The sequence below is a fragment of the Salmo trutta genome, chromosome 12, assembly GCF_901001165.1.
Source record: "Salmo trutta chromosome 12, fSalTru1.1, whole genome shotgun sequence".
NCBI lineage: Eukaryota > Metazoa > Chordata > Actinopteri > Salmoniformes > Salmonidae > Salmo > Salmo trutta.
In genome coordinates, this window is record NC_042968.1 from 84,603,851 (window position 1) to 84,629,586 (window position 25,736).

Below are 25,736 nucleotides of genomic sequence, written 5' to 3' on the forward strand. Positions count from 1 at the left end.
GGATAGAGAGAAGGATAGAGAGAGGATAGAGAGAGGATAGAGAGAGGATAGAGAGAGGATAGATAGATTATATAGAGAGGATAGATAGAGGATAGATAGTTTATATAGAGAGGATAGAGAGAAGATAGAGAGAGGACAGAGAGAGGATAGATAGATTTTATAGAGAGGATAGATAGATTATATAGAGAGGATAGATAGAGGATAGATAGTTTATATAGAGAGGATAGAGAGAAGGATAGAGAGAGGATAGAGAGAGGATAGAGAGAGGATAGAGAGAGGATAGAGAGGGATAGAGAGGATGTAGAGAGGATATAGAGGATAGATAGAGGATAGATAGATTATATAGAGAGGATAGAGAGAGGATAGATAGAGGATAGATAGATTATATAGAGAGGATAGCTAGAGGAGAGAGGAGAGAGGATAGATAGAGGATAGATAGATTATATAGAGAGGATAGCTAGAGGAGAGAGGAGAGAGGATAGATAGAGGATAGATAGATTATATAGAGAGGATAGCTAGAGGAGAGAGGAGAGAGGATAGAGAGAGGATAGATAGATTATATAGAGAGGATAGAGAGAAGATAGAGAGGATGTAGAGAGGGATAGAGAGAGGATAGAAAGAGGATAGAGAGAGGATGTAGAGAGGATAGAGAGAGGATAGAGAGAGGATAGATAGAGGATAGATAGAGGATAGAGAGAGGATGTGATATAGAGAGGATATAGAGAGGATAGATAGAGGATAGATAGATAGATTATATAGAGAGGATAGAGAGAGGATATAGAGAGGATAGATAGAGGATAGATAGATAGATTATATAGAGAGGATAGAGAGAGGATATAGAGAGGATAGATAGAGGATAGATAGATAGATTATATAGAGAGGATAGAGAGAGGATATAGAGAGGATGTGATATAGAGAGGATATAGAGAGGATAGATAGAGGATAGATAGATAGATTATATAGAGAGGATAGAGAGAGGATATAGAGAGGATGTGATATAGAGAGGATATAGAGAGGATAGATAGAGGATAGATAGATAGATTATATAGAGAGGATAGAGAGAAGGATAGAGAGGATAGCTAGAGGAGAGAGGAGAGAGGATAGAGAGAGGATAGATAGAGGATAGATAGATTATGTAGAGGATAGAGAGAAGGATAGAGAGAGGATAGAGAGAGGATAGAGAGAGGATAGAGAGAGGATAGATCGATTATATAGAGAGGATAGAGAGGATAGCTAGAGGAGAGAGGATAGAGAGAGTGATTGAGAGAGGTATAGAGAGAGGATAGATAGAGGATAGATAGATTATATAGAGAGGATAGAGAGATGATAGCTAGAGTATAGATAGATTATATAGAGAAGGATAGAGAGAGGATAGAGAGGATGGATAGAGGATAGATAGATTATATAGAGAGGATAGAGAGATGATAGCTAGAGTATAGATAGATTATATAGAGAAGGATAGAGAGAGGATAGAGAGGATGGATAGAGGATAGAGAGAGGGATATAGAGAGGGATAGAGAGATGATATAGAGAGGATTAGGATAGGGAACCAACCATGCCCATACCCCATATAGGCCCCTTCAGATCAGACCTATCCCCCCCAAAAAATGGCCTCAACATGAGAATCACACCTACGCCCAGGCTGTGAGAAGGCAAACAGGCCTAACCCCCACTCTTACACTAGCCCAAGCCAATGGCATGTACCAGATGCTCAGCAGGCTCTGCTCACATTTTCTGGTCTGAGTCCAAACCACACGACCAACACATTGTAAACTTTATGGAACACAAAGCCTTCACTCTCTCATCCTGGAATATCCAAGGCCTGAGGTCATCTGCCTTTGACCTAAAGAGCAGGAACCTGGACTTCATCAAAGAAATCGGAAATACAGACATTGTCATTCTACAAGAAACATGGTATAGAGGAAATGGGCCCACTGGTTGCCCTCTAGGTTACAGAGAGATGGTAGTCCCATCTACCAAACTACCAGGTGTGAAACAGGGAAGAGACTCAGGGGGTGTGCTAATTTGGTATAGCGCAGACCTAACTCATTAAATGAGTCAAAACAGGAACGTTTTGCATTTGGCTAGAAATTCAAAAGAAATGATCTCAACAGAGAGAAATGTCCTCCTGTGTGCTACCTATATCCCTCCACTAGAATACCCATACTTTAATGAAGACAGCTTCTCCATCCTGGAGGGGGAAATCAATCATTTCCAGGCCCAGGGACATGTACTAGTCTATGGCGACCTAAATGCCAGAACTGAACAAGAACCTGACACCCTAAGCACACAGGGGGACAAACACCTACCTGGAGGTAGGTCTAAGGTCTAAGGCACTGCAGTTGCTAGCTGTGCCACTAGAGATCCTGGTTCGAGTCCAGGCTCTGTCACAGCCAGGTGCAACCGGGAGACCCATGGGGCGGTGCACAATTGGCCCAACGGCGTCCGGGTTTGGGGTCAGTTTGGCCGGCAGGGAGCAGGGATGTCCTTGTCCCATCACGCTTTAGCGACTCCTGTGGCAGGCCGGGTGCATGCACGCTGACATGGTCGCCAGGTGTAAGGTGTTTCCTCCGACACATTGGTGTGGCTGGCTTCCGGGTTAAGCGGGCATTGTGTCAAGAAGCAGTGTGGCGAGGTCAGTACAGGTGCATCAAAGCTGGGACCGAGAGACTGAAAAACAGCTTCTATCTCAAGGCCATCAGACTGTTAAACAGCCATCACTAACATTGAGTGGCTGCTGCCAACATACTGACTCAAATCTCTAGCCACTTTAATAATATAAATTGGATGTAATAAATGTATCACTAGTCACTTTAAACAATGCCACTTTATATAATATTTACATACCCTACATTACTCAACTCATATGTATATACTGTACTCTATACCATCTACTGCATCTTGCCTATGCCGCACGGCCATCGCTCATCCATATATTTATATGTACATATTCTTATTCATTCCTTTACACTTGTGTGTATAAGGTAGTTGTTGTAAAATTGTTAGATTACTTGTTAGATATTACTGCACGGTCGGAACTAGAAGCACAAGCATGTCGCTACACTCACATTAACATCTGCTAATCATGTGTATGTGACCAATAAAATTTGATTTGATTTAGCTTGGTTGGGTTATGTTTTGGATGACTCACGGCTCTCGACCTTCACCTCTCCCGAGTCTGTACGGGAGTTGCAGCGATGAGACAAGACTAACTACCAATTGGATACCACGAAAATTGGGGAGAAAAAGGGGTGAAAGTTCAAAAATAACAAAAAAGTAAAACACCTACCTGGAGGTGACAGCATTCCCTCCCCCATATGGCCTCCTAGGCACAACTACGACAACATAACCAACAAAAATGGGTCACAACTCCTGCAGCTCTGTCGCACGCTGGGTCTGTACATAGTCAATGGTAGGCTTCGAGGGGACTCCTACGGTAGGTACACCTATAGCTCATCTCTTGGCAGTAGACTACTTTATCACTGACCTCAACCCAGAGTCTCTCAGAGCGTTCACAGTCAGCCCACTAATACCCTTATCAGATCACAGCAAAATCACAGTCTACTTGAACAGAGCTATACTCAATTATGAAGCATCAAAGCCAAAGGAACTGAATAATATTAAGAAATGCTATAAATGGAAGGAAAGTAGTGTGGAAATTTACCAAAAAACAGTAAGGCAACAACAAATTCAATCCCTTTTAGTCATCTTCCTGGATAAAACGATTCACTGTAATAGTGAAGGTGTAAACTTGGCAGTAGAAAACCTAAACAGTATATTTGACCTCTCAGCTTTCCTATCAAATCAAAAAAATGTTAAGCAGAACAATGACAAGTGATTTGATGAAGAATGCAAAAACCTAAGGAAGAAATTGAGAAACCTATCCAACCAAAAACATAGAGACCCAGAAAACCTGAGCCTACGCCTTCACTATGGTGAATCACTAAAACATTACAGAAATACACTACGGAAAAAGAAGGAACAGCACGTCAGAAATCAGCTCAATGTAATTGAAGAATCCATAGACTCTAATCACTCTAGGAAAATTGGAAAACACTAAACAAACAACAACACGAAGAGTTATTTATCCAAAACGGATAAGAAGAAACAGCAAAAACATATAGATGACCAAATACCAATCTTAGAATCAACTATTAAAGACTACCAAAACCAACTGTATTCTCCAATTACATTGAATGAACTACAGGACAAAATACAAACCCTCCAACCCAAAAAGCATGTGGTGATGATGTATCCTAAATGAAATTATAAAATAAACAGACCACGAATTCCAATTGGCTATACTTACTCTTTAACATCATCCTTAGCTCTGGCGTCTTCCCCAATATTTGGAACCAAGCACTGATCACCCTAATCCACTAAGGTGGAGATAAATTTGACCCTAATAACTACAGTGGAATATGCGTCAACAGCAACCTTGGGAAAATCCTCTGTATTATCATTAACAGGCGACTTGTACATTCCTCAGTGAAAACAATGTACTGAGCAAATGTCAAATTGGCTTTTTACTAAATTACTGTATGACAGACCACGTATTCATCCTGCACACCCTAATTGACAAAGAAACAAACCAAAACAAAGGCAAATTCTTAAGATTTAAGAAAAGCTTTTGACTCCATTTGGCATGAGGGTCTGCTATACAAATTGATGGAAAGTTTTGGGGGAAAAACATACGTCATTATAAAATCTATGTTCACAAACACCAAGTGTGTGGTTAAAATGGGCAAAAAACACACACATTTCTTTTCACAAGGCCGTGGGATGAGACATGGATGCAGCTAAAGCCCCACCCTCTTCAACATATATATCAACGAATTGGCGAGGGCACTACAACAGTCTGCAGCACCCGGCCTCACCCTACTAGAGTCTGAAGTCAAATGTCTACTGTTTACCAACGATCTGGTGCTTATGTCCCCAACCAAGGAAGAGGAGGGCCTACAGCAGCACCTAGATCTTCTACACAGATTCTGTCAGACCTGGGCCCTGACAGTAAATCTCAGTAAGACAAAAATAATATCCCAAAAAAGGTCCAGTTGCAAGGACCACAAATACAAATTCCATCTAGACACCGTTGCCCTAGAGCACACAAAAAACTATACATACCTCGGCCTAAACATCAACACCACAGGTAACTTCCACAAAGCTGTGAATGATCTGAGAGACATGGCAAGAAGGGCCTTCTATGCCATCAAAAGGAACATAAAATTCGACATACCAATTTTGATTTGGCTAAAAATACTTGAATCAGTTATAGAACCCATTGCCCTTTATGGTTGTGAGGTCAGGGATCTGCTCACCGACTAAGAATTCACAAAATGGGACAAACACCAAATTGAGACTCTGCATGCAGAATTCTGCAAAAATATCCTCAGTGTACAATGTAAAACACCAAATAATGCATGCAGAGCAGAATGATCAAATTCTGCTCTAATTATCAAATTCCAGAAAATAACCATTAAATTCTACAAGCGATTCCCAGACCTTCCATAACAAAGTCATGACCTACAGAGAGATTAACCTTGAGAAGAGCACCCTAAGCAAGCTGGTCCTGGAGCTCTGTTCACAAACACAAACAGATCGCACAGAGTACCAGGACAGCAACACAATTAGACCCAAACAAATCATGAGAAAACAAAAAGATCGTTACTTGACACATTTGGAAACAATCAACAAAAAAACGGAGCAAACTAGGATACTATTTGTCCCTAAACAGAGAGTACACAGCGGCAGAATACCTCACCACTGTGACTGACCCAAATGTAAGGAAAGCTTTGACTATGTACAGACTCAGTGAGCATAGCCTTGCTATTGAGAAAGGCCATCGTAGGCAGACATGGCTCTCAAGAGAAGACAGGCTATGTTCACACTGCCCACAAAAGGAGGTTGAAACTGAGCTGCACTTCCTAACCTCCTGCTAAATGTATGACCATATTAGAGACACATATTTCCCTCAGATTACACAGATCCACAAAGAATTCAAAAACAAACCCAATTTTGATAAACTCCTATATCTTTTGTGTAAAATTCCACAGTGTGAAATCACAGCAGCAAGATGTGTAACCTGTTGCTACAAGAAAAGGGCAACCAGTGAAGAACAAACAACATTGTAAATACAACCCATATTTATGTGTATTTATTTTCCCTTTTGTACTTTAACAATTTGCACATAATATGATGTGAAATGTCTTTATTCTTTTGGAACTTTTGGAAGTGTAATGTTTACTGTTCATTTTTTGTTTATTATCTATTTCACTTGCTTTGGCATTGTAAACATATGTTTCCCATGCCAATAAAGCCCTTAAATTGAATTGAATTGATAGGGAGAGGGAGAGGGAGAGGAGATTAATAGAGAGAGGGATAGAGGGAGGATAGAGAGAGGATAGAGATAGGGAGAGGATTGGAGAGGGGGATAGAGATAGAATAGGGATAGAGAGAGGGACAGAAAGAGGAGAGAGGGATAGGGATAGAGAGAGGATAGAGAGAGGATTGAGATAGACAGAGGGATAGAGAGAGAATAGGGATAGAGAGAGAGGAGAGGGATAGAGAGAGGAGAGGAATAGAGAGAGGGAGAGAGAAGAGATGAACAGAGAGAGGGATAGAGAGAGGCATAGAGAAAGGATAGAGAGAGGATAGAGATAGGGAGAGGATGAGAGAGAGGGATAGAGAGAGAATATGGATAGAGAGAGGGAGTGGGATAGAGAGAGGATGTAGAGCGGGAGAGGGATTGAGAGAGGAGAGGAATAGAGAGAGGGATAGAGAGAGAATAGGGATAGAAGGGGAAGCTGAAACATCTAGCCTTCTATCAGCACCAGCAGAATTATTCCTGCTCCCACACAGACAGACTGGGGGGAAAGGAATACATGATCTCGCTGACTATTTGCCCCTGTGGCTGTTGATACATTTTAAAGACCTTGTGGGAAATGATCCTGCACAGACTACTACTCAATAGGACAAAGAGCATTGTGACATGGTGTCAAGTTCTCCCCTGTTAATGTAGAAGTTGAGACCCTGGTTCTACCGAAGGGTGGTTGTTTTAGATATAAGCTAGCTGGCTTCCCCCCCCCCCAAATCAGCTGGATGCATTGAGATTCACTGCTCTCATCCAGCGCTCTCTATCCCTCAGCCTAACCTGCAGCCATCACAGGCTATTAACAGACCCTTATCCAGCACTCTCTCTGTTCTCCTGTATCCACTATGCTGATTGACACTGTGCAGAGCGGCAGTTAGATCCTCAGCCTCGTTTTGTTTATCGGCGCATTCTTTACATGGCAGCCTTCCTCTGCAGTAGCCGGGGGCGGTTATTCGTCAACGAGCCAAAGTCCACCCACATACAGTGCATTCGGAAAGTATTCAGACCACTTGACTTTTTCCACATTTTGTTTCGTTTCAGCCTTATTCTAAAATGGATTACATTGTTTTTTTCCCCCCCATTATCAATCTACACACAATACCCCATAATGACAAAGCATTTTTTGTTGTTGAAACGTATTAAAAATGAAAAACTGCAATATCACATTTACATAAGTATTCAGACCCTTTACTTAGTACTGTGTTGAAGCAATTATGATTACAGCCTCAAGTCTTCGTGGGTATGACGCTACAAGTTTGGCACACCTGTATTTGGGGAGTTTCTCCCATTCCTCTCTGCAGATCCTCTCAAGGTTAGATGGGGAGTATCGCTGCACAGCTATTTTCAGGTCTCTCCACAGATGTTCGATCGGGTTCAAGTCCGGGCTCTGGCTGGGCCACTCAAGGACATTCAGAGACTTGTCCCGAAGCCGCTCCTGCGCTGTTTTGGCTGTGTGCTTAGGGTCATTGTCCTGTTGGAAGGTGACTCTTCGCCCCAGTCTGAGGTCCTGACCGCTCTGGCGCAGGTTTTCATCAAAGATCTCTCTCTACTTTGCTCCGTTCATCTTTCCTTCGATCCTGACTAGTCTTCCAGTCCCTGCCACTGAAAAACATCCACAGCATGATGCTGCCACCAAGATGCTTCACTGTAGGGATGGTGCCAGGTTTCCTCCAGAGATGACAATGTAATTCATTTTAGAATACATTTCTAAAAACCTGTTTTTGCTTTGTCATTATGGGGTATTGTGTGTAGATTGATGGGGGGAAAAATGATTTAATCAATTTTAGAATAAGGCTGTAACGTAAGAAAATGTGGAAAAAGTCAAGGGGTAAGAAATACTTTCCGAATGCACTGTATATAAATTCCAGTCGTACTTTTTCAAAAGCCCTTTCAAAGTCAGCTATGAATACCAGGCCTGGTTTCCCAGGATTTTCGAAGTGTTCTATCGTTTCCAGCACTTGTCTTATATTATCTCCAATGTATCGTCCATGTTAAAAACCTGTGTGACTAGGATGAATAATATCCAACAATACCTTTTTAATTCAGGTAGACACATATATATTCAGTTAGACACATCCCTGTTCAGCTAGGCACATCCCTATTCAGTTAGACACATTCCTATTCAGTTAGACACATCCCTATTCAGCTAGGCACATCCATATTCAGCTAGACACATCCCTATTCAGTTAGACACATCCCTATTCAGTTAGACACATCCCTGTTCAGCTAGGCACATCCCTATTCAGTTAGACACATCCCCTATTCAGCTAGGCACATCCCTATTCAGTTAGACAAATCCCTATTCAGCTAGGCACATCCCTATTCAGCTAGACACATCCCTATTCAGTTAGGCACATCCATATTCAGCTAGACACATCCCTATTCAGTTAGACTCATCCCTATTCAGTTAGGCACATCCCTATTCAGTTAGACACATCCCTATTCAGTTAGACACATCCCTATTCAGTTAGACACATCCCTGTTCAGTTAGACACATCCCTATTCAGTTAGACACATCCCTATTCAGTTAGACACATCCCTATTCAGTTAGACACAACCCTATTCAGTTAGACACATCCCTATTCAGTTAGACACATATATATTCAGTTAGACACATCCCTATTCAGTTAGACACATATCTATTAATTTAGACACATATCTAGTTAGATACATCCCTATTCAGTTAGACACATCTCTATTCAGTTAGACACATATCTATTCAGTTAGACACATCCCTATTCAGTTAGACACATCTCTATTCAGTTAGACACATATCTATTCAGTTAGACACATCCCTATTCAGCTAGGCACATCCATATTCAGCTAGACACATCCCTATTCAGTTAGACTCATCCCTATTCAGTTAGGCACATCCCTATTCAGTTAGACTCACCCCTGTTCAGTTAGGCACACCCCTATTCAGTTAGACACATCCCTATTCAGTTAGACACATCCCTATTCAGTTAGACACATCCATATTCAGCTAGGCACATCCCTACTCAGTTAGACACATATATATTCAGTTAGACACATCCCTATTCAGTTAGACACATCCCTGTTCAGCTAGGCACATCCCTATTCAGTTAGACACATCCCTATTCAGTTAGACACATATATATTCAGTTAGACACATATCTATTCAGTTAGACATATATATTCAGTTAGACACATATCTATTCAGTTAGACACATCCCTATTCAGTTAGACACATCCCTATTCAGTTAGAAACATATCTATTCAGTTAGACACATCCCTATTCAGTTAGACACATATATATTCAGTTAGACACATCCCTATTCAGTTAGACACATATCTATTAATGTAGACACATCCCTATTTTGTTAGACACATATCTAGTTAGATACATCCCTATTCAGTTAGACACATCTCATTCAGTTAGACACATCCCTATTCAGTTAGACACATCCCTATTCAGTTAGACACATCCCTATTCAGTTAGACACATCCCTATTCAGTTAGACACATCTCTATTCAGTTAGACACATCCCTATTCAGTTAGACACATCCCTATTCAGTTAGACACATCCCTATTCAGTTAGACTCACCCCTGTTCAGTTAGACACATCCCTATTCAGTTAGACACATCCCTATTCAGTTAGACACATATATATTCAGTTAGACACATCTCTGTTCAGTTAGACACATCCCTATTCAGTTAGACACATATCTATTCAGCTAGACACATCCCTATTCAGTCAGACACATCCCCATTCAGTTAGACACATATCTATTCAGTTAGACACATCTCTATTCAGTTAGACACATCCCTATTCAGTTAGACACATCTCTATTCAGTTAGACACATATCTATTCAGTTAGACACATCCCTATTCAGTTAGGCACATCCCTATTCAGTTAGACACATCCCTATTCAGTCAGACACATCCATATTCAATTAGACACATCCCTATTCAGCTAGGCACATCCCTATTCAGTTAGACACATATATATTCAGTTAGACACATCCCTATTCAGTTAGACACATATCTATTAATTTAGACACATCGCTATTTTGTTACAAACATATCTAGTTAGATACATCCCTATTCAGTTAGACACATCCCTATTCAGTTAGACACATATATATTCAGTTAGACACATCCCTATTCAGCTAGGCACATCCATATTCAGCTAGACACATCCGTATTTAGTTAGACTCATCCCTATCCAGTTTGGCACATCCCTATTCAATTAGACACATCCCTATTCAGTTAGACTCATCCCTATTCAATTAGACACATCCCTATTCAGTTAGACTCATCCCTATTCAGTTAGACACATCCCTATTCAGCTAGACACATCCCTATTCAGTTTGCGTTTCCTGTAGAAATTCCTCAGATTGATGGTTGACAACAGCCTAGACAAGCGATTGGTAAATGAAAGGTTCTTAAGGAGTCTGGGATCAAAGGTTTCCATCAAAATTGATACTCTTTAGTGTCTTAACCTAGTCACAACCCATAACGAAGGGACTGGAGTGTCCCTTTGACTGATAGGGGAAGCCTTGCCAAGGGAAACCAACACAGCCAGTGACAGGCCAAAATCACCATCAGTAACACCAGATTGGCCGTTTCCTCTGGTAGATCCTCTCTGGCAGCCTGGGTACCTGTCTGTTTAGCTCCAAGAAGTGGCAAGGTGTGGAATTCTAACCAGACTGGTACACAGACTACCTCTCTGGACAAAAAGCAGCTCAGGATCACACTACTTCCATGACCTTTGCTTTTTTGGCAAAGTTGGGGAGAATTATCTGAGATTGCTGTTTCAGGCTTATGTAATGGAGAGACTGTTGCTAAGCATTGGTGTTGGCAGGTGAAGGTATCTATACAGGTGAAGGTACCTATAGAGGTGAAGGTATCTGTACTGGTGAAGGTATCTATACAGGTGAAAGTATCAATATAGCTGAAGGTATCTATATAGGTGAAAGTATCTATACTGGTGAAGGTATCTATACAGGTGAAGGTATTTATACTGGTGAGTGTATCTATACAGGTGAAGGTATCTATACAGGTTAAGGTACCTATACAGGTGAAGATATCTATACAGGTGAAGGTATCTGTACTGGTGAAGGTATCTATACAGGTGAAAGTATCTATACTGGTGAAGGTATCTATACTGGTGAAGGTATCTATACAGGTGAAAGTATTTATACTTTTGAAGATAACTATACAGGAGAAGGTATCTATACTGGTTAAGGTACAGTGAGGGAAAAAAGTATTTGATCCCCTGCTGATTTTTGACGTTTTCCCACTGACAAAAAAATTATCAGTCTATAATTTTAATGGTAGGTTTATTTGAACAGTGAGAGACAGAATAACAACGAAAAAATCCTGAAAAACGGATGTCAGAAATGTTACAAATTGATTTGCATTTTAACGAGGGAAATAAGTATTTGACCCCTCTGCAAAACATGACTTAGTACTTGGTGGCAAAACCCTTGTTGGCAATCACAGAGGTCAGACGTTTCTTGTAGTTGGCCACCAGGTTTTTGTCCCACTCCTCTTTGCAGATCTTCTCCAAGTCATTTAGGTTTCGAGGCTGACGTTTGGCAACTCGAACCTTCAGCTCCCTCCACAGATTTTCTATGCGATTAAGGTCTGGAGACTGGCTAGCCCACTCCAGGACCTTAATGTGCTTCTTCTTGAGCCACTCCTTTGTTGCCTTGGCCGTGTGTTTTGGGTCATTGTCATGCTGGAATACCCATCCACGACCCATTTTCAATGCCCTGTCTGAGGGAAGGAGGTTCTCACCCAAGATTTGACGGTACATGGCCCCGTCCATCGTCCCTTTGATGCTGTGAAGTTGTCCTGTCCCCTTAGCAGAAAAACACCCCCAAAGCATAATGTTTCCACCTCCATGTTTGACGGTGGGGATGTTGTTCTTGGGGTCATAGGCAGCATTCCTCCTCCTCCAAACACGGCGAGTTGAGTTGATGCCAAAGAGCTCCATTTTGGTCTCATCTGACCACAACACTTTCACCCAGTTGTCCTCTGAATCATTCAGATGTTCATTGGCAAACTTCAGACGGGCATGTATATGTGCTTTCTTGAGCAGAGGGACCTTGCGGGCACTGCAGGATTTCAGTACTTCACGGTGTAGTGTGTTACCAATTGTTTTCTTGGTGACTATGGTCCCAGCTGCCTTGAGATCATTGACAAGATCCTCCCGTGTAGTTCTGGGCTGATTCCTCACCGTTCTCATGATCATTGCAACTCCATGAGGTGAGATCTTGCATGAAGCCCCAGGCTGAGAGATTGACAGTTCTTTTGTGTTTCTTCCATTTGCGAATAATCGCACCAACTGGTGTCACCTCACCAAGCTGCTTGGCGATGGTCTTGTAGCCCATTCCAGCCTTGTGTAAGTCTACAATCTTGTTCCTGACATCCTTGGAGAGCTCTTTGGTCTTGGCCATGGTGGAGAGTTTGGAATCTGATTGATTGATTGCTTTTTTCCCTCACTGTATCTATACTGGTGAAGGTATCTATACAGGTGAAGGTATTTATACTGGTGAGTGTATCTATACAAGTGAAGGTATCTATACAGGTGAAGGCATCTATGCTGGTGAAGGTATCTATAATGGTGAAGGTATCTGTACTGGTGAAGGTATCTATACTGGTGAAGGTATCTATACTGGTGAAGGTATCTATACTGCAGTCTTCCTCTTGTTCTCTTTTCTCTCTCGGGCACCCACACACACAAGCACACATACACACACTCTAACACACACCTGTCCTCTCCTCTCACTACAAACACACCCACACACATGCACACAGAGCAGTATAACACACTGCCTGCTGGGAGAGGGAGGGGATAGGAGGGTTTGGGAGGGATGGGGAGGGGTGGGGAGGACGGGGAGGGGTGGTGATTGGCACTGGTGAGGAGAACAATGCAACAGAAAGAGAGCGAGAGGGAGAGGAGAGACAGAGAGAGAAAGAGGGAGAGGGAGAGAGAAAGAGTGTATACTCTTCTCTCCATCATGAAGATAACATAACGACATCAATGGGACACCACAAGCACTATCCAAGCTTCACTTAAGTAGTTAATGAACATTGTGCATCATCACTTCAATTACCTCTACCTATAATCCAGACCTAGATATTCTTGAAAAACATATATTTTGGGGAATGTGAGACACTGTGAATTGAAGTAGGCTGGGTGTTTGAGAAATGTGTGATTTAGACATTTTAAGGTCACTGACTGTGCATTCCATGTGGGAAATATTAGAGCTTTCAGTCCCAGCAATTCCCTTAAAAACATGTTTACTTCCTTTCTCTCTTTTCTCCATCCAGTGCGTCTCCATGACAGCATCTCGGAGGAAGGACATCACTACCTGATCTTTGACCTGTGAGTAATGCACTGCAGTGAATCTATTTACTGCATAATTCATCCACTCACACACAGTGGGAATGATTGACATTAATGACACAATGATTCTTTCAAGGCTGAGAGGTGGCTTGATGTGAGTCTTGATGTGAGTTCTAATCACACTCGGCACAACAGCCTGTATGAGACAGAACCACAGTACATGAATATCTACCATTGAGCTAGGCAGTGGTCCTGATTTCAATAAGCTCCTCAGTAAGCTATACACTAGGGGCCCCAGCGACATTCAGCCACATGCCAATGTTTTCTTGAGTGGATGGTCGGGGGGGTGGGGGGGTCACCTAGAAATGAGTTTGGGGTCACTTAGAAATGTCCTTGTTTTTGAAAGAAAAGCAAGGCACACCTGTATTTGGGGAGTTTCTCTCATTCTTCTCTGCAGATCCTTTCAAACTCTGTCAGGTTGGATGGGGAGCGTTGCTGTGCAGCTTTCTTCAGGGATGTTCGATCGGGTTCAAATCCAGGCACTGGCTGGGCTAATCAAGGACATTCCCGAGACTTGTCCTGAAGCCACAGACTTGTCCCGAAGCCACTTAGCCCCAGTCTGAGGTCCTGAGTGCTCTGGAGCAGGTTTTCATCAAGTATCTCTCTGTACGGCCTCCCGAGTGGCGCAGCGGTCTAAGGTACTGAATCGCAGTGCTAGAGGCGTCACTACAGATCCGGGTTTGAACACGACTGGGAGACTCATGAGGCGGCGCACAATTGGCCCAGCGTTGTCCAGATTAGGGGAGGGTTTGGCTAGCCGGGATGTCCTTGTCCCATCACGCTCTAGCGACTCCTGTGGTGGGCCGGGCGCATGCACGCTGACACGGTCACCAGTTGGATGGTGTTTCCTCTGACGCATTGGTGCTGCTGGCTTCCGGGTAAAGTGAGCAGTGTGTGAAGAAGCTGTGCGGCTTGGCAGGGTCGTGTATTGAAGGATGCATGACTCTCGACCATATCCTCTCCCGAGTCCGTACAGGAGTTGCAGCGATGGGACAATACTGTAACTACCAATAGGATATCACACAATTGGGGAGAAAAAGGGTAAAAAACTAAATGATAAAAAAATGTCTTTGTACTTTGCTCTGTTCATCTTTGCCTCAATCCTGACTAGTCTCCCAGTCCCTGCTGCTGAAAAACATCCTCACAGCATGATGCTGCCACCACCATGCTTCACTGTAGGGATGGTGCCAGATTTCCTCCAGGCTTGACGCTTGGCATTTTGACCAAAGTGTTCAATCTTGGTTTCATCAGATTTCATCAGACCATCAGATCTTGTTTCTCATGGTCTGAGAGTCTTTAGGTGCCTTTTGGTAAACTCCAAGTGGGCTGTCATGTGCCTTTTACTGAGGAATGGCTTCCATCTGGCCACTCTACCATAAAGACCTGATTGGTGGAGTGCTGCAGGTTGTTCTTCTGGAAGGTTCACCCATCTCCACAGAGGAACTCTAGAGCTCTGTCAGAATGACCATCTTCCTGACCAAGGCCCTTCTCCCTCTATTGCTCAGATTGTCCGGGCGGCCAGCTCTAGGAAGAGTCTTGCTGGTTTCAAACATCTTCTATTTAAGAATGTTGGAGGCAACAACTTCAATGCTGCAGAAATGTTTTGGTATCCTTCCCCAGATCTGTGCCTCGACACAATCCTGCCTCGGAGCTCTACGGACAATTCCTTTGTCCTCATGGCTTGTTTTTTTTTCTTTGACATGCACTGTCAAGTGTGTGACCTTATATAGACAGGTGTGTGCCTTTCCAAATAATGTCCAATAAATTTAATTTAAATTGAACATCTCAAGGATGATCAGTGGAAACAGGATGCAGCTGTGCTCAATTTCAAGTCTCATAGCAAAAGGGCTGAATACTTACGCAAATAAGGTATTTCTGTTCATTATTTGTAATAAAATTGCAAACATTTCTGTTCTTAAGTATTCCCATGCATAATAGAGATATACAGTATATTTGATCGAATACAAATGTAAGCAAGGTTTGACATTATTATGTTTAGTCAACTATTACATCAGTTTTGGCTTCTTATGGTACATTTTCAGTCCACAAATTATTTGTAATTATTTTCCAGCCCCCTGACCATCTGCTCAACAACAAAAAAATTGTCCCTCTGCTGAATCTAGTTGATGATCCCTGCCATAGGCTATGGTTTGTATCTAACCACTAATTATGACTAGAGAGACCTGTAGTGTTGAGTGTGCTCCGTACTCTCTGAGTGCACCATAATATATTAGTTCTGTAAATATCACTATTATATGCATTTTAAACACTCAACTGTTGTAATATCTTTCAATGCCTTTCAAGGAACTGTTGATTTCAGTCTGCATAACAGTGATTACAGTCCCCTGGAGGTGTTGAATGCTTTTCATTGCAGAAACTGGAATTATATTACAGGAACTGGAATTATATTACAGGAACTGGAATTATATTACAAAAATTGTATTTATATTACAGGAACTGGAATTATATTACAGAAACTGGAATTATATTACAGGAACTGGAATTATATTACATAAACTGGAATTATATTACAGAAACTGGAATTATATTATAGGAACTGGAATTATATTACAGAAACTGGAATTATATTACAGAAACTGGAATTATATTACAGAAACTGGAATTATATTACAGAAAATTCTTCTTGCCTCGGTTATGAGGCGTCTTCTCTTAGCTGCCTCTTCCCTGTTAAAGTCTCTGAATGAATAAGAACAGCTTTGTAAGTGTGACAATGAGCAGCAGGACAAAGTGTTGCATAAGAAGATCTTGATGACAATGCAAGTTGTTCTTAACTCATCTGAAACAGCAGGATGGTGTTTAGAAGCAGTCCCTTGCTATAGATTCTCTTTGATTAAGAAACTAACCTAGTCAATTGTACAACTGAATGCATTCAACTGAAATGTGTCTTCCTATAGTGCCCAAATCATAAAGATCACACTTGCTTAATTCTTTGGGATAATACACAGTTACGTAGTGAAAGTTTCGAAACTGACAAAAATGAGAGACTAAGAAAAACTAAATTCCCTTCCATAGTCTTTAAAGCTGACATATTTAGGAGCAAACTAGTTTGTCAGAGCCCAATCACCTTGTACTAGCAGGTTTATGAAATAAGCCTACAAATATCAGACTTAATCTACTTATCATTCTGAGTGTATATTTGTTTACGTCATTCGTACTGTATATCTAGCGATATATGGTCAGTGTGTGCCAGTCTATGTGTTAATCCTGTGAAGTCATAACTCGTTAACATTTAGCTGTCTCCTTGTATCCTGTGAAGGCATGACTGGTTAACATTTAGCTGTCTTCTAGTATCCTCTGAAGGCAGGACTGGGTAACATTTAGCTGTCTCCTAGTAACCTGTGAAGGCAGGACTGGGTAACATTTAGCTGTCTCCTTGTATCCTGTGAAGGCAGGACTGGGTAACATTTAGCTGTCTCCTAGTAACCTGTGAAGGCAGGACTGGGTAACATTTAGCTGTCTTCTAGTATCCTGTGAATGCATGACTGGGTAACATTTAGCTGTCTCCTTGTATCCTGTGAAGGCATGACTGGGTAACATTTAGCTGCCTCCTTGTATCCTGTGAAGGCAGGACTGGGTAACATTTAGCTGTCTCCTAGTATCCTGTGAAGGCAGGACTGGGTAACATTTAGCTGTCTCATAGTATCCTGTGAAGGCAGGACTGGGTAACATTTAGCTGTCTCATAGTATCCTGTGAAGGCAGGACTGGGTAACATTTAGCTGTCTCCTAGAGTATCCTGTAGAAGATTCATACTCTCAAATTCTGAACTTAGCAACAGTGAGACAACTGCTTGGGTTATGCCTTTTCCCACATCAGAAATTTACATTGAGGTGCCTGTTAGGTTCCATGTCAACACACAGTTTTCTCCCAATTTTTTAAAATATTTTTACAAAAAAATATATGGAGGATTGGAAATGATTCAGACAATTACACTGATGGAAGCCACACTCTATTTGCAGTATTAAAGCTGATCTTTGTCAGTGTGTCTCAGTGGCTGATATGGGGGGCATTGGGAAGGGAGTATTTCTCTCACGCTGGCTCCATGCTCTGGTGGCCACCTTCATCCTCTTGAGACAGGCAGCCTAACAATCCTCTCTCTTCCTCAGAGTGACGGGCGGCGAACTCTTCGAAGACATTGTTGCTCGAGAGTACTACAGTGAGGCTGACGCCAGGTCAGTGGAACCACCTCACAAAACACATGGAATAAACCCAAACACAGATACGTGACAAAGCAATTTAGAGAGTTCAAATTTTCAATGTAACATGGATTCATTGAATTATACAGAGGTCCCAGCATTCCCAAACCAGGAGATCATCTAAAGGCATATATATATATATATATATATATATATATATATATATATATATATATATATATATATATATATATATATATATATATAGAACCCTGATATACTGTATATCGTCTAGACCAGGGGTGGGCAACTCCAGTCCTCAGGAGCCTGATTGGTGTCACACTGTTTCTCCATCCCTAGCAAACACATCTGATTAGTCATTCTAAACTGAAGATCATGATTAGGTGATTATTCGAGTCAGGTGTGTCAGCTGGAGCTGGGGCAAAACTGTGACACCAATCAGGCCCCCGGTCTACAGTGGCGGTCGTTGCCGTTTAAGATGAGGGAGGATGATATTTTATTTTAATGAGCATGGCCTTATTTATTTGACAGAATATTGGATTTACATTTACATTTACATTTTACATTTACGTCATTTAGCAGACGCTCTTATCCAGAGCGACTTACAAATTGGTGCATTCACCTTATGATATCCAGTGGAACAACCACTTTACAGTACATCTATATTTTTTTTTTGGGGGGGGGGGTGGTTAGAAGGATTACTATATCCTATCCCAGGTATTCCTTAAAGAGGTGGGGTTTCAGGTGTCTACGGAAGGTGGTGATTGACTCCGCTGTCCTGGCGTCGTGAGGGAGCTTGTTCCACCATTGGGGTGCCAGGGTAGCGAACAGTTTTGACTGGGCTGAGCGGGAACTGTGCTTCCGCAGAGGTAGGGGGGCCAGCAGGCCAGAGGTGGATGAACGCAGTGCCCTTGTTTGGGTGTAGGGCCTGATCAGAGCCTGAAGGTACGGGGGTGCCGTTCCCCTCACAGCTCCATAGGCAAGCACCATGGTCTTGTAGCAGATGCGAGCTTCAACTGGAAGCCAGTGGAGAGAGCGGAGGAGCGGGGTGACGTGAGAGAACTTGGGAAGGTTGAACACCAGACGGGCTGCGGCGTTCTGGATGAGTTGTAGGGGTTTAATGGCACAGGCAGGGATAAGGGGATAACTGTCATTCATATTCCATTACCCCAGCTCAATGTAACATCAATAGTTTTAGGCTACTACATAATACTCACATTTTCACTATACCCATCATGAGGTTACTACAACCTAGACTATGAATGAAAGTTTACATCGTAGGTGCACAGGTCCAGAGAAATTGGAGTAATCAAGGTGACAGACATTGACACATTCAATACCGCCTTGAACACAGCTTGCCTGCATGTAGCTAATCTAGGAGGGGGGGTTAGAAGGGGGGGTTAGAAGGATTACTTCTTTACAATACCTCTTTAAGGAATACCTGGGATAGGATAAAGTAATCCTTCTAACCCCCCCCCCCCCAAAAAAGATTTAGATGCACTATTGTAAAGTGGTTGTTCCACTGGATATCATAAGGTGAATGCACCAATTTGTAAGTCGCTCTGGATAAGAGCGTCTGCTAAATGACTTAAATGTAAATGTAAATATAAATGTAGGATGCAATCATTAGTCCAACAGTTGCAAATGAGAGTTTCTAATGTACAAATTACCTCAACTAACCTGCATCCCTGCACATTGACTCGGTACAGGTACCCCTTGTATATAACCTCATTATTGTTATGTGTTATTTAATTTTTTTTATTTTTTACTTTGGTTTATTTATTAAATATTTTCTTAACTCTGTTTTATAAAAACTGCATTGTTGGTTAAGGGGTTGTAAGTAAGCATTTCACCTGTTGTATTCAGTGCATGTGACAAATACAATTTGATTGGATGTTCATCCCCGTTTCGTTTACATCCGTTTAAGAAACGTTTTTCAACAGAATTGGCAGTATGAATACACCCCTGATCACATGTACACACAGTTCACTTTCATAGAAGCCACATACAAACAGCATGATCTCTTTGATTGTTGTATTCCTTCTTGCATCTGTACACTCTCCTCCTCTCACTTTTTTCCTTCGCTTGTGGACTTCGCTTGTGGACTTGCAGAACATTTCATCTTTCTGTGACCAGGCGAAAAAACGTATCCAAGCCAAACCTTCATATCCTAACCGCTAACCGCTACACAGCCTACATCGTTGTCACCATATTAATATCATAGTCAACATAGCTACTAGAACTAACACATTAGTAAACCCTCTACAAACATGCAGTACAGTGTACAGTCAGCAGAAAGCTGATTAGCAGTTAGACCGGCGGGCCTCGGTGGCAATATATTAATAAAACCAAAAGCTTACCTTGACTTGGAAGTTCCAGTGTTGGATAGCCATAACCAGCTAGGTAACATAGCAGCCTTCTCTGTTTGAGCCAGGTGTTTGAGTAGATTAAATTAGCTAGCTGCATTCACTAGCTAAGTAAGTGAAAGTGAAAAAAAAATACAACAAAATATAGCTAGCTCTCTCTCTCTGTCTCTCTCTCTCTCTCGCTTCTCCTTCATTATAAAGAAATTAATTTGTTCAAAACTTTTCAACTATTGTCTTTCTCTCTCTATGCGTCAACTACTCACCACATTTTATGCACTGGAGTGCTACAGTAGCTAGGTGTAGCTTGTGCTTTCAGTACTAGATTCATTCTCTGATCCTTTGATTGGGTGGACAACATGTCAGTTCATGCTGAAAGAGCTCTGATAGGTTGGAGGACATCTTCCGGAAGTTGTCATAATTACTGTTTAAGTCTATGAAAGGGGGTGAGAACCACGAGCCTCCTAGGTTTTGTATTGAAGTCAATGTACCCAGAGGAGGATGGAAGCTAGCTGTCCTCTGGCTACACCACGGTGCTACCGTACAGAGTGCTGTTGAGGTTACTTTAGACCTTCAGTTTTTTGTTTTTTTTATTTCACCTTTTTTAAACCAGGTAGGCAAGTTGAGAAAAAGTTCTCATTTACAACTGCGACCTGGCCAAGATAAAGCAAAGCAGTTCGACACATACAACAACACAGAGTTACACATGGAGTAAACAAACACACAGTCAATAATACAGTAGAAAAACAAGTCTGTACACAATGTGTGCACATGAGATGAGATAAGGGAGGTAAGGCAATAAATAGGCCATGGTGGCGAAATAATTACAATATAGCAATTAAACACTGGAATGGTAGATGTGCAGTAGATGAATGTGCAAAGTAGAAATACTAGGGTGCAAAGGAGCAAGATAAATAAATAAATACAGTATGGGGATGAGGTAGTTGGTTGGGCTATTTACAGATTTACAGATGGGCCATGTATGTTCATTGCAAAACAGTGTGTTTAAATTGATTATTTAGTAATGTGAATATATTTAGTATAGTTTTATCTAAAAAGGATAACGTTTTTAATGTTTCACTATTATTATGAAATTTATTGAGGAGGATGGTCCTCCCCTTCCTCCTCTGAGGAGCCTCCTCTGATTGTCTAAAGCCTTTCAGTTAAAACTTTGTTGTCATGTCGTCACAGTCAGAGGCCTTTGTTTTGTCTGCAGGTCCGTTATTGGACTATTCATTTGGATTGAACAGCTTTACCTCCGTCAATCTATTCATGATAGAGTATCTCACTAATTCACCCAACACCAGCTATGGACTGGGCCATTGCTTGCAGTGACAAAGCAACAGGGCCACAAAACAAATTAATGAACAGAAACAAATGGAAACAGATGGCTGTGGACGTGTAGGAGCGACCTCACATCAATGTACACACTTCGCCCGGGTTTAGCGTGTCCGTCTCTCTATCTCTGCGGACCGGGTTCTCCCTGTTCCACTGCTCCACTGCTTGATTGACAGCTGAGTCTTGTTGCTAATTATCTTCCCACTGACTCCCAGCCAAACATGCAAAAACTCATCAGGCTTTGGCCCGTGCTACTGTGTTGATCGACAGTTTAGGAAAATGAATGGCCAAATCTAACACCTCTGTGTGTCTTTGTATTGTTTTGGAGGTGCATAAGCCATTTTATCCAAAATGCTGTGTGGATTAATGCTGAAGTGAAGCCCATTTTCAATAGCATTCAATTTAGCCTCTCAAAACTCCCAGCTCACTCAGTCTTTCAGTTTTCTCTCTCTCTTTTCATAGTCATTGTATTCAGCAGATTCTGGAGGCAGTGCTTCATTGTCATCAGATGGGAGTCGTTCACAGAGACCTCAAGGTAAGATTTAATAACAATTAAATTAAAAGACAGACTGTGTTCTGCACAGGCACAGACTGCTTATCCACTGCAAGAAATCACTTTGATGACATTGTTATTATCTGATTGATTTGATAAAAAATGGATTTGGATTTAAATAATCTGTACACTCTTAGAAAATAGGGTTCCTAAAGGGTTCTTCGGAGCAATGGCCCAGTCCATAGCTATCCCCATAGGAGAACCCTTTTTTGGTTCCATATAGAACCATTTTTGGTTTCAGGTAGAACTCTTTTGGGTTCCATGTGAACCCTCTGTGTAAAGGGTTCTACATGGAACTCAAAAGGGTTTTACCTTGAACCAAATAGGGTTCTTTAAAGGGTTATCCTATGGGGACAGCCAAAGAATCCTTTTAGGTTCCAGATAACAACTTTTCTTCTAAGAGTGTAGTCAGAAACTTCAGATGATACATTTGTTGATATTTTCATTAATTTAAACACATTTAAAACATTCATTTTAGCCATCCAGGCTCTTTTTAATTTGAACCTTGAGGACACATCTATGTAATGTTTGCTCCTCAGGCAGCAGATAACAGGCCAACAGGCCATTCCTCTCTGCCTTGACTAAGGTTGCAAAATTCCACAAACTTTCAATACATTCCCTGGTTTTTCCAAAATCCCGGTTGGAGGATCCCAGAGTCAGGGGGCAATAAGCAGGAAATCTGGAATTCTCCATCCAGGATTTCTGGAAAACCAGGGAATTTATTTAAAGTTCCCAGAATTTTGCAACCCTAGCCAAGACTTTCAGGTGAATCACGCTGAGATTCACCTGTAGGTATGTGGACAGAATAACAAAAGCCCAATCAAACCAATCAGAGAATTCAGGGGACATGCTGCTAAACCCTCTTCTGTCATAAGTAATTTCCCCTGCACACAGTTTGATGATTATAAAATAGGCATTAACTTACAGTGCAACCACCATTGATCCACTGTTCTGTTGCCAACTTGTCTTGTACAGTACATGTACTCCATATCTCAACGTCAGCTCATGGGAGTAAAAATGGAAACAAGCCCTCACACCATCTCCATCACGTCGGACAGCATTGGCGTGTGCTACAGTATGTCTGCCCTGTTGTAGTGTCAAAGAGGGACAGATAAATCACAGGTTCCAGAACTGTTTGATTTATTAATACACGTATTCAAGTACCGGCTATACACCTACTCATTCAAGGGTTTTTCTTTATTTGTACTATTTTCTACATTGTACAAAAGTAGTAAAGACATCACAATTATGAAATAACACATATGGAATAATGTAGTAACCAAAATAATTGTTCAGTTACCGCTATATATACCCACACTCTTTCAAAGGTACATTTTTGTTTATTACATCTTTTTCAAAATGTATTTTTTCTAATCTTTCTTACGGACTTCTTCAACAATCACACTGTGATTATCATGCACTAACACATGCTAGTACAAAGAGAGACCCTTCTGCCCAACAGATACATGTTCCGTTCACATGGTTTCACATCTGCCTCCCAGCACCTGGGAACTGAGGGAAGATGGAGTGATAAAATGAATCTGTGTAGGCTGCGATTTTAGGTGTGTGTGTGTTTGTGTATGTGTGCCTGTGTGCAGTCGTGCGTGTGGTGTGTGTCTGTGTTTATCAGGGGGTGGATAACATCTCATAGCAGCAGCAGTAGAGTGATTGGCGGCAGGAGGTGGGGTGTTCATTCCTCCGTCTGTGTGGGATAGAAGTGGCTGGGTGCTGTATTTATCAGAGCTCTGTCATGCTGTAACCACACAAAGTCATTAACACTATTCAATCTGGCCCAGCCTAGAGTCATGTCTGTCTGCCACCGTATCCCTGCTTCTGCTCAGGCCTCCTGTCTCCTTTGGGTGACTGACTGCTGACTGACTGGCTGGCTGGCTAACTGGCTGACTAACTGACTGCTGACTGACTGACTGACTGCTGACTGACTGACTGCTGACTGACTGGCTGGCTAACTGACTGCTGACTGACTGGCTGACTTGCTGACTGCTGACTGACTGGCTGACTAACTGACTGCTGACTGCTGACTGACTGGCTGACTAACTGACTGCGGACTGACTGACTGCTGACTGACTGGCTGCTGACTGACTGACTGGCTGGCTAACTGACTGCTGACTGACTGACTGCTGGCTGACTGACTGCTGACTGACTGACTGGCTAACTGGCTGACTAACTGACTGCTGACTAACTGGCTGACTAACTGACTGCTGACTGACTGGCTGGCTAACTGGCTGACTAACTGACTGACTGACTGCTGACTGACTGCTGACTGACTGCTGACTGACTGGCTGGCTAACTGGCTGACTAACTGACTGCTGACTGACTGACTGACTAACTGACTGCTGACTGACTGACTGCTGACTGACTGACTGCTGACTGACTGACTGCTGACTGGCTGGCTAACTGGCTGACTAACTGACTGCTGACTGACTGGCTGCTGACTGACTGCTGACTGACTGACTGCTGGCTGACTGACTGCTGACTGACTGACTGGCTAACTGGCTGACTAACTGACTGCTGACTAACTGGCTGACTAACTGACTGCTGACTGACTGGCTGGCTAACTGGCTGACTAACTGACTGACTGACTGCTGACTGACTGCTGACTGACTGCTGACTGACTGGCTGGCTAACTGGCTGACTAACTGACTGCTGACTGACTGACTGACTAACTGACTGCTGACTGACTGACTGCTGACTGACTGACTGCTGACTGACTGCTGACTGGCTGGCTAACTGGCTGACTAACTGACTGCTGACTGACTGGCTGCTGACTGACTGCTGACTGACTGACTGCTGGCTGACTGACTGCTGACTGACTGACTGGCTAACTGGCTGACTAACTGACTGCTGACTAACTGGCTGACTAACTGACTGCTGACTGACTGGCTGGCTAACTGGCTGACTAACTGACTGACTGACTGCTGACTGACTGCTGACTGACTGCTGACTGACTGGCTGGCTAACTGGCTGACTAACTGACTGCTGACTGACTGACTGACTGACTAACTGACTGCTGACTGACTGCTGACTGACTGACTGCTGACTGACTGCTGACTGACTGACTGCTGACTGGCTGGCTAACTGGCTGACTAAATGACTGCTGACTGACTGACTGCTGACTGACTGGCTGGCTAACTGGCTGACTAACTGACTGTTGACTGACTGACTGCTGGCTGACTGAGTGCTGACTGACTGGCTGGCTAACTGGCTGACTAACTGACTGCTGACTGACTGGCTGACCTCTCTCTTTCTACGCAGCCTGAGAACCTTCTGCTTGCCTCCAAGTCCAAGGGAGCTGCAGTGAAGCTGGCAGACTTTGGCCTGGCCATCGAGGTGGAGGGGGACCAACAAGCCTGGTTCGGTAATGGCTGATATGAATCATAATTACACACACACGCACACACACACAAAAGGAATGCAAATAAAGACTGGCTTCTAAAGCAGGTCGACTTATGCAAGATTTAGGATGTTTAATGTTAATATTTCCACGAGGGAAACAGCCTTCAGAGGGAAATCAATAATTCAAAGACTCCTATGGAAT

The 25,736-nt window shown here is 42.4% G+C and overlaps 1 protein-coding gene across 8 annotated transcripts in view; it reads left to right on the forward strand.

The window, feature by feature from the left end:
- LOC115204505 (calcium/calmodulin-dependent protein kinase type II subunit alpha) overlaps positions 1-25,736 on the forward strand; it is a 98,748-nt gene that overhangs the window by 34,845 nt on the left and 38,167 nt on the right. For all 8 annotated transcript variants that reach the window (XM_029770139.1, XM_029770137.1, XM_029770144.1 and 5 more), the window contains exons 4-7: positions 13,675-13,729; positions 17,876-17,941; positions 22,090-22,162; positions 25,454-25,556. In XM_029770139.1, coding sequence (XP_029625999.1) covers positions 13,675-13,729; positions 17,876-17,941; positions 22,090-22,162; positions 25,454-25,556 — 297 coding nt within the window. The remainder of the gene's footprint in view (positions 1-13,674; positions 13,730-17,875; positions 17,942-22,089; positions 22,163-25,453; positions 25,557-25,736) is intronic.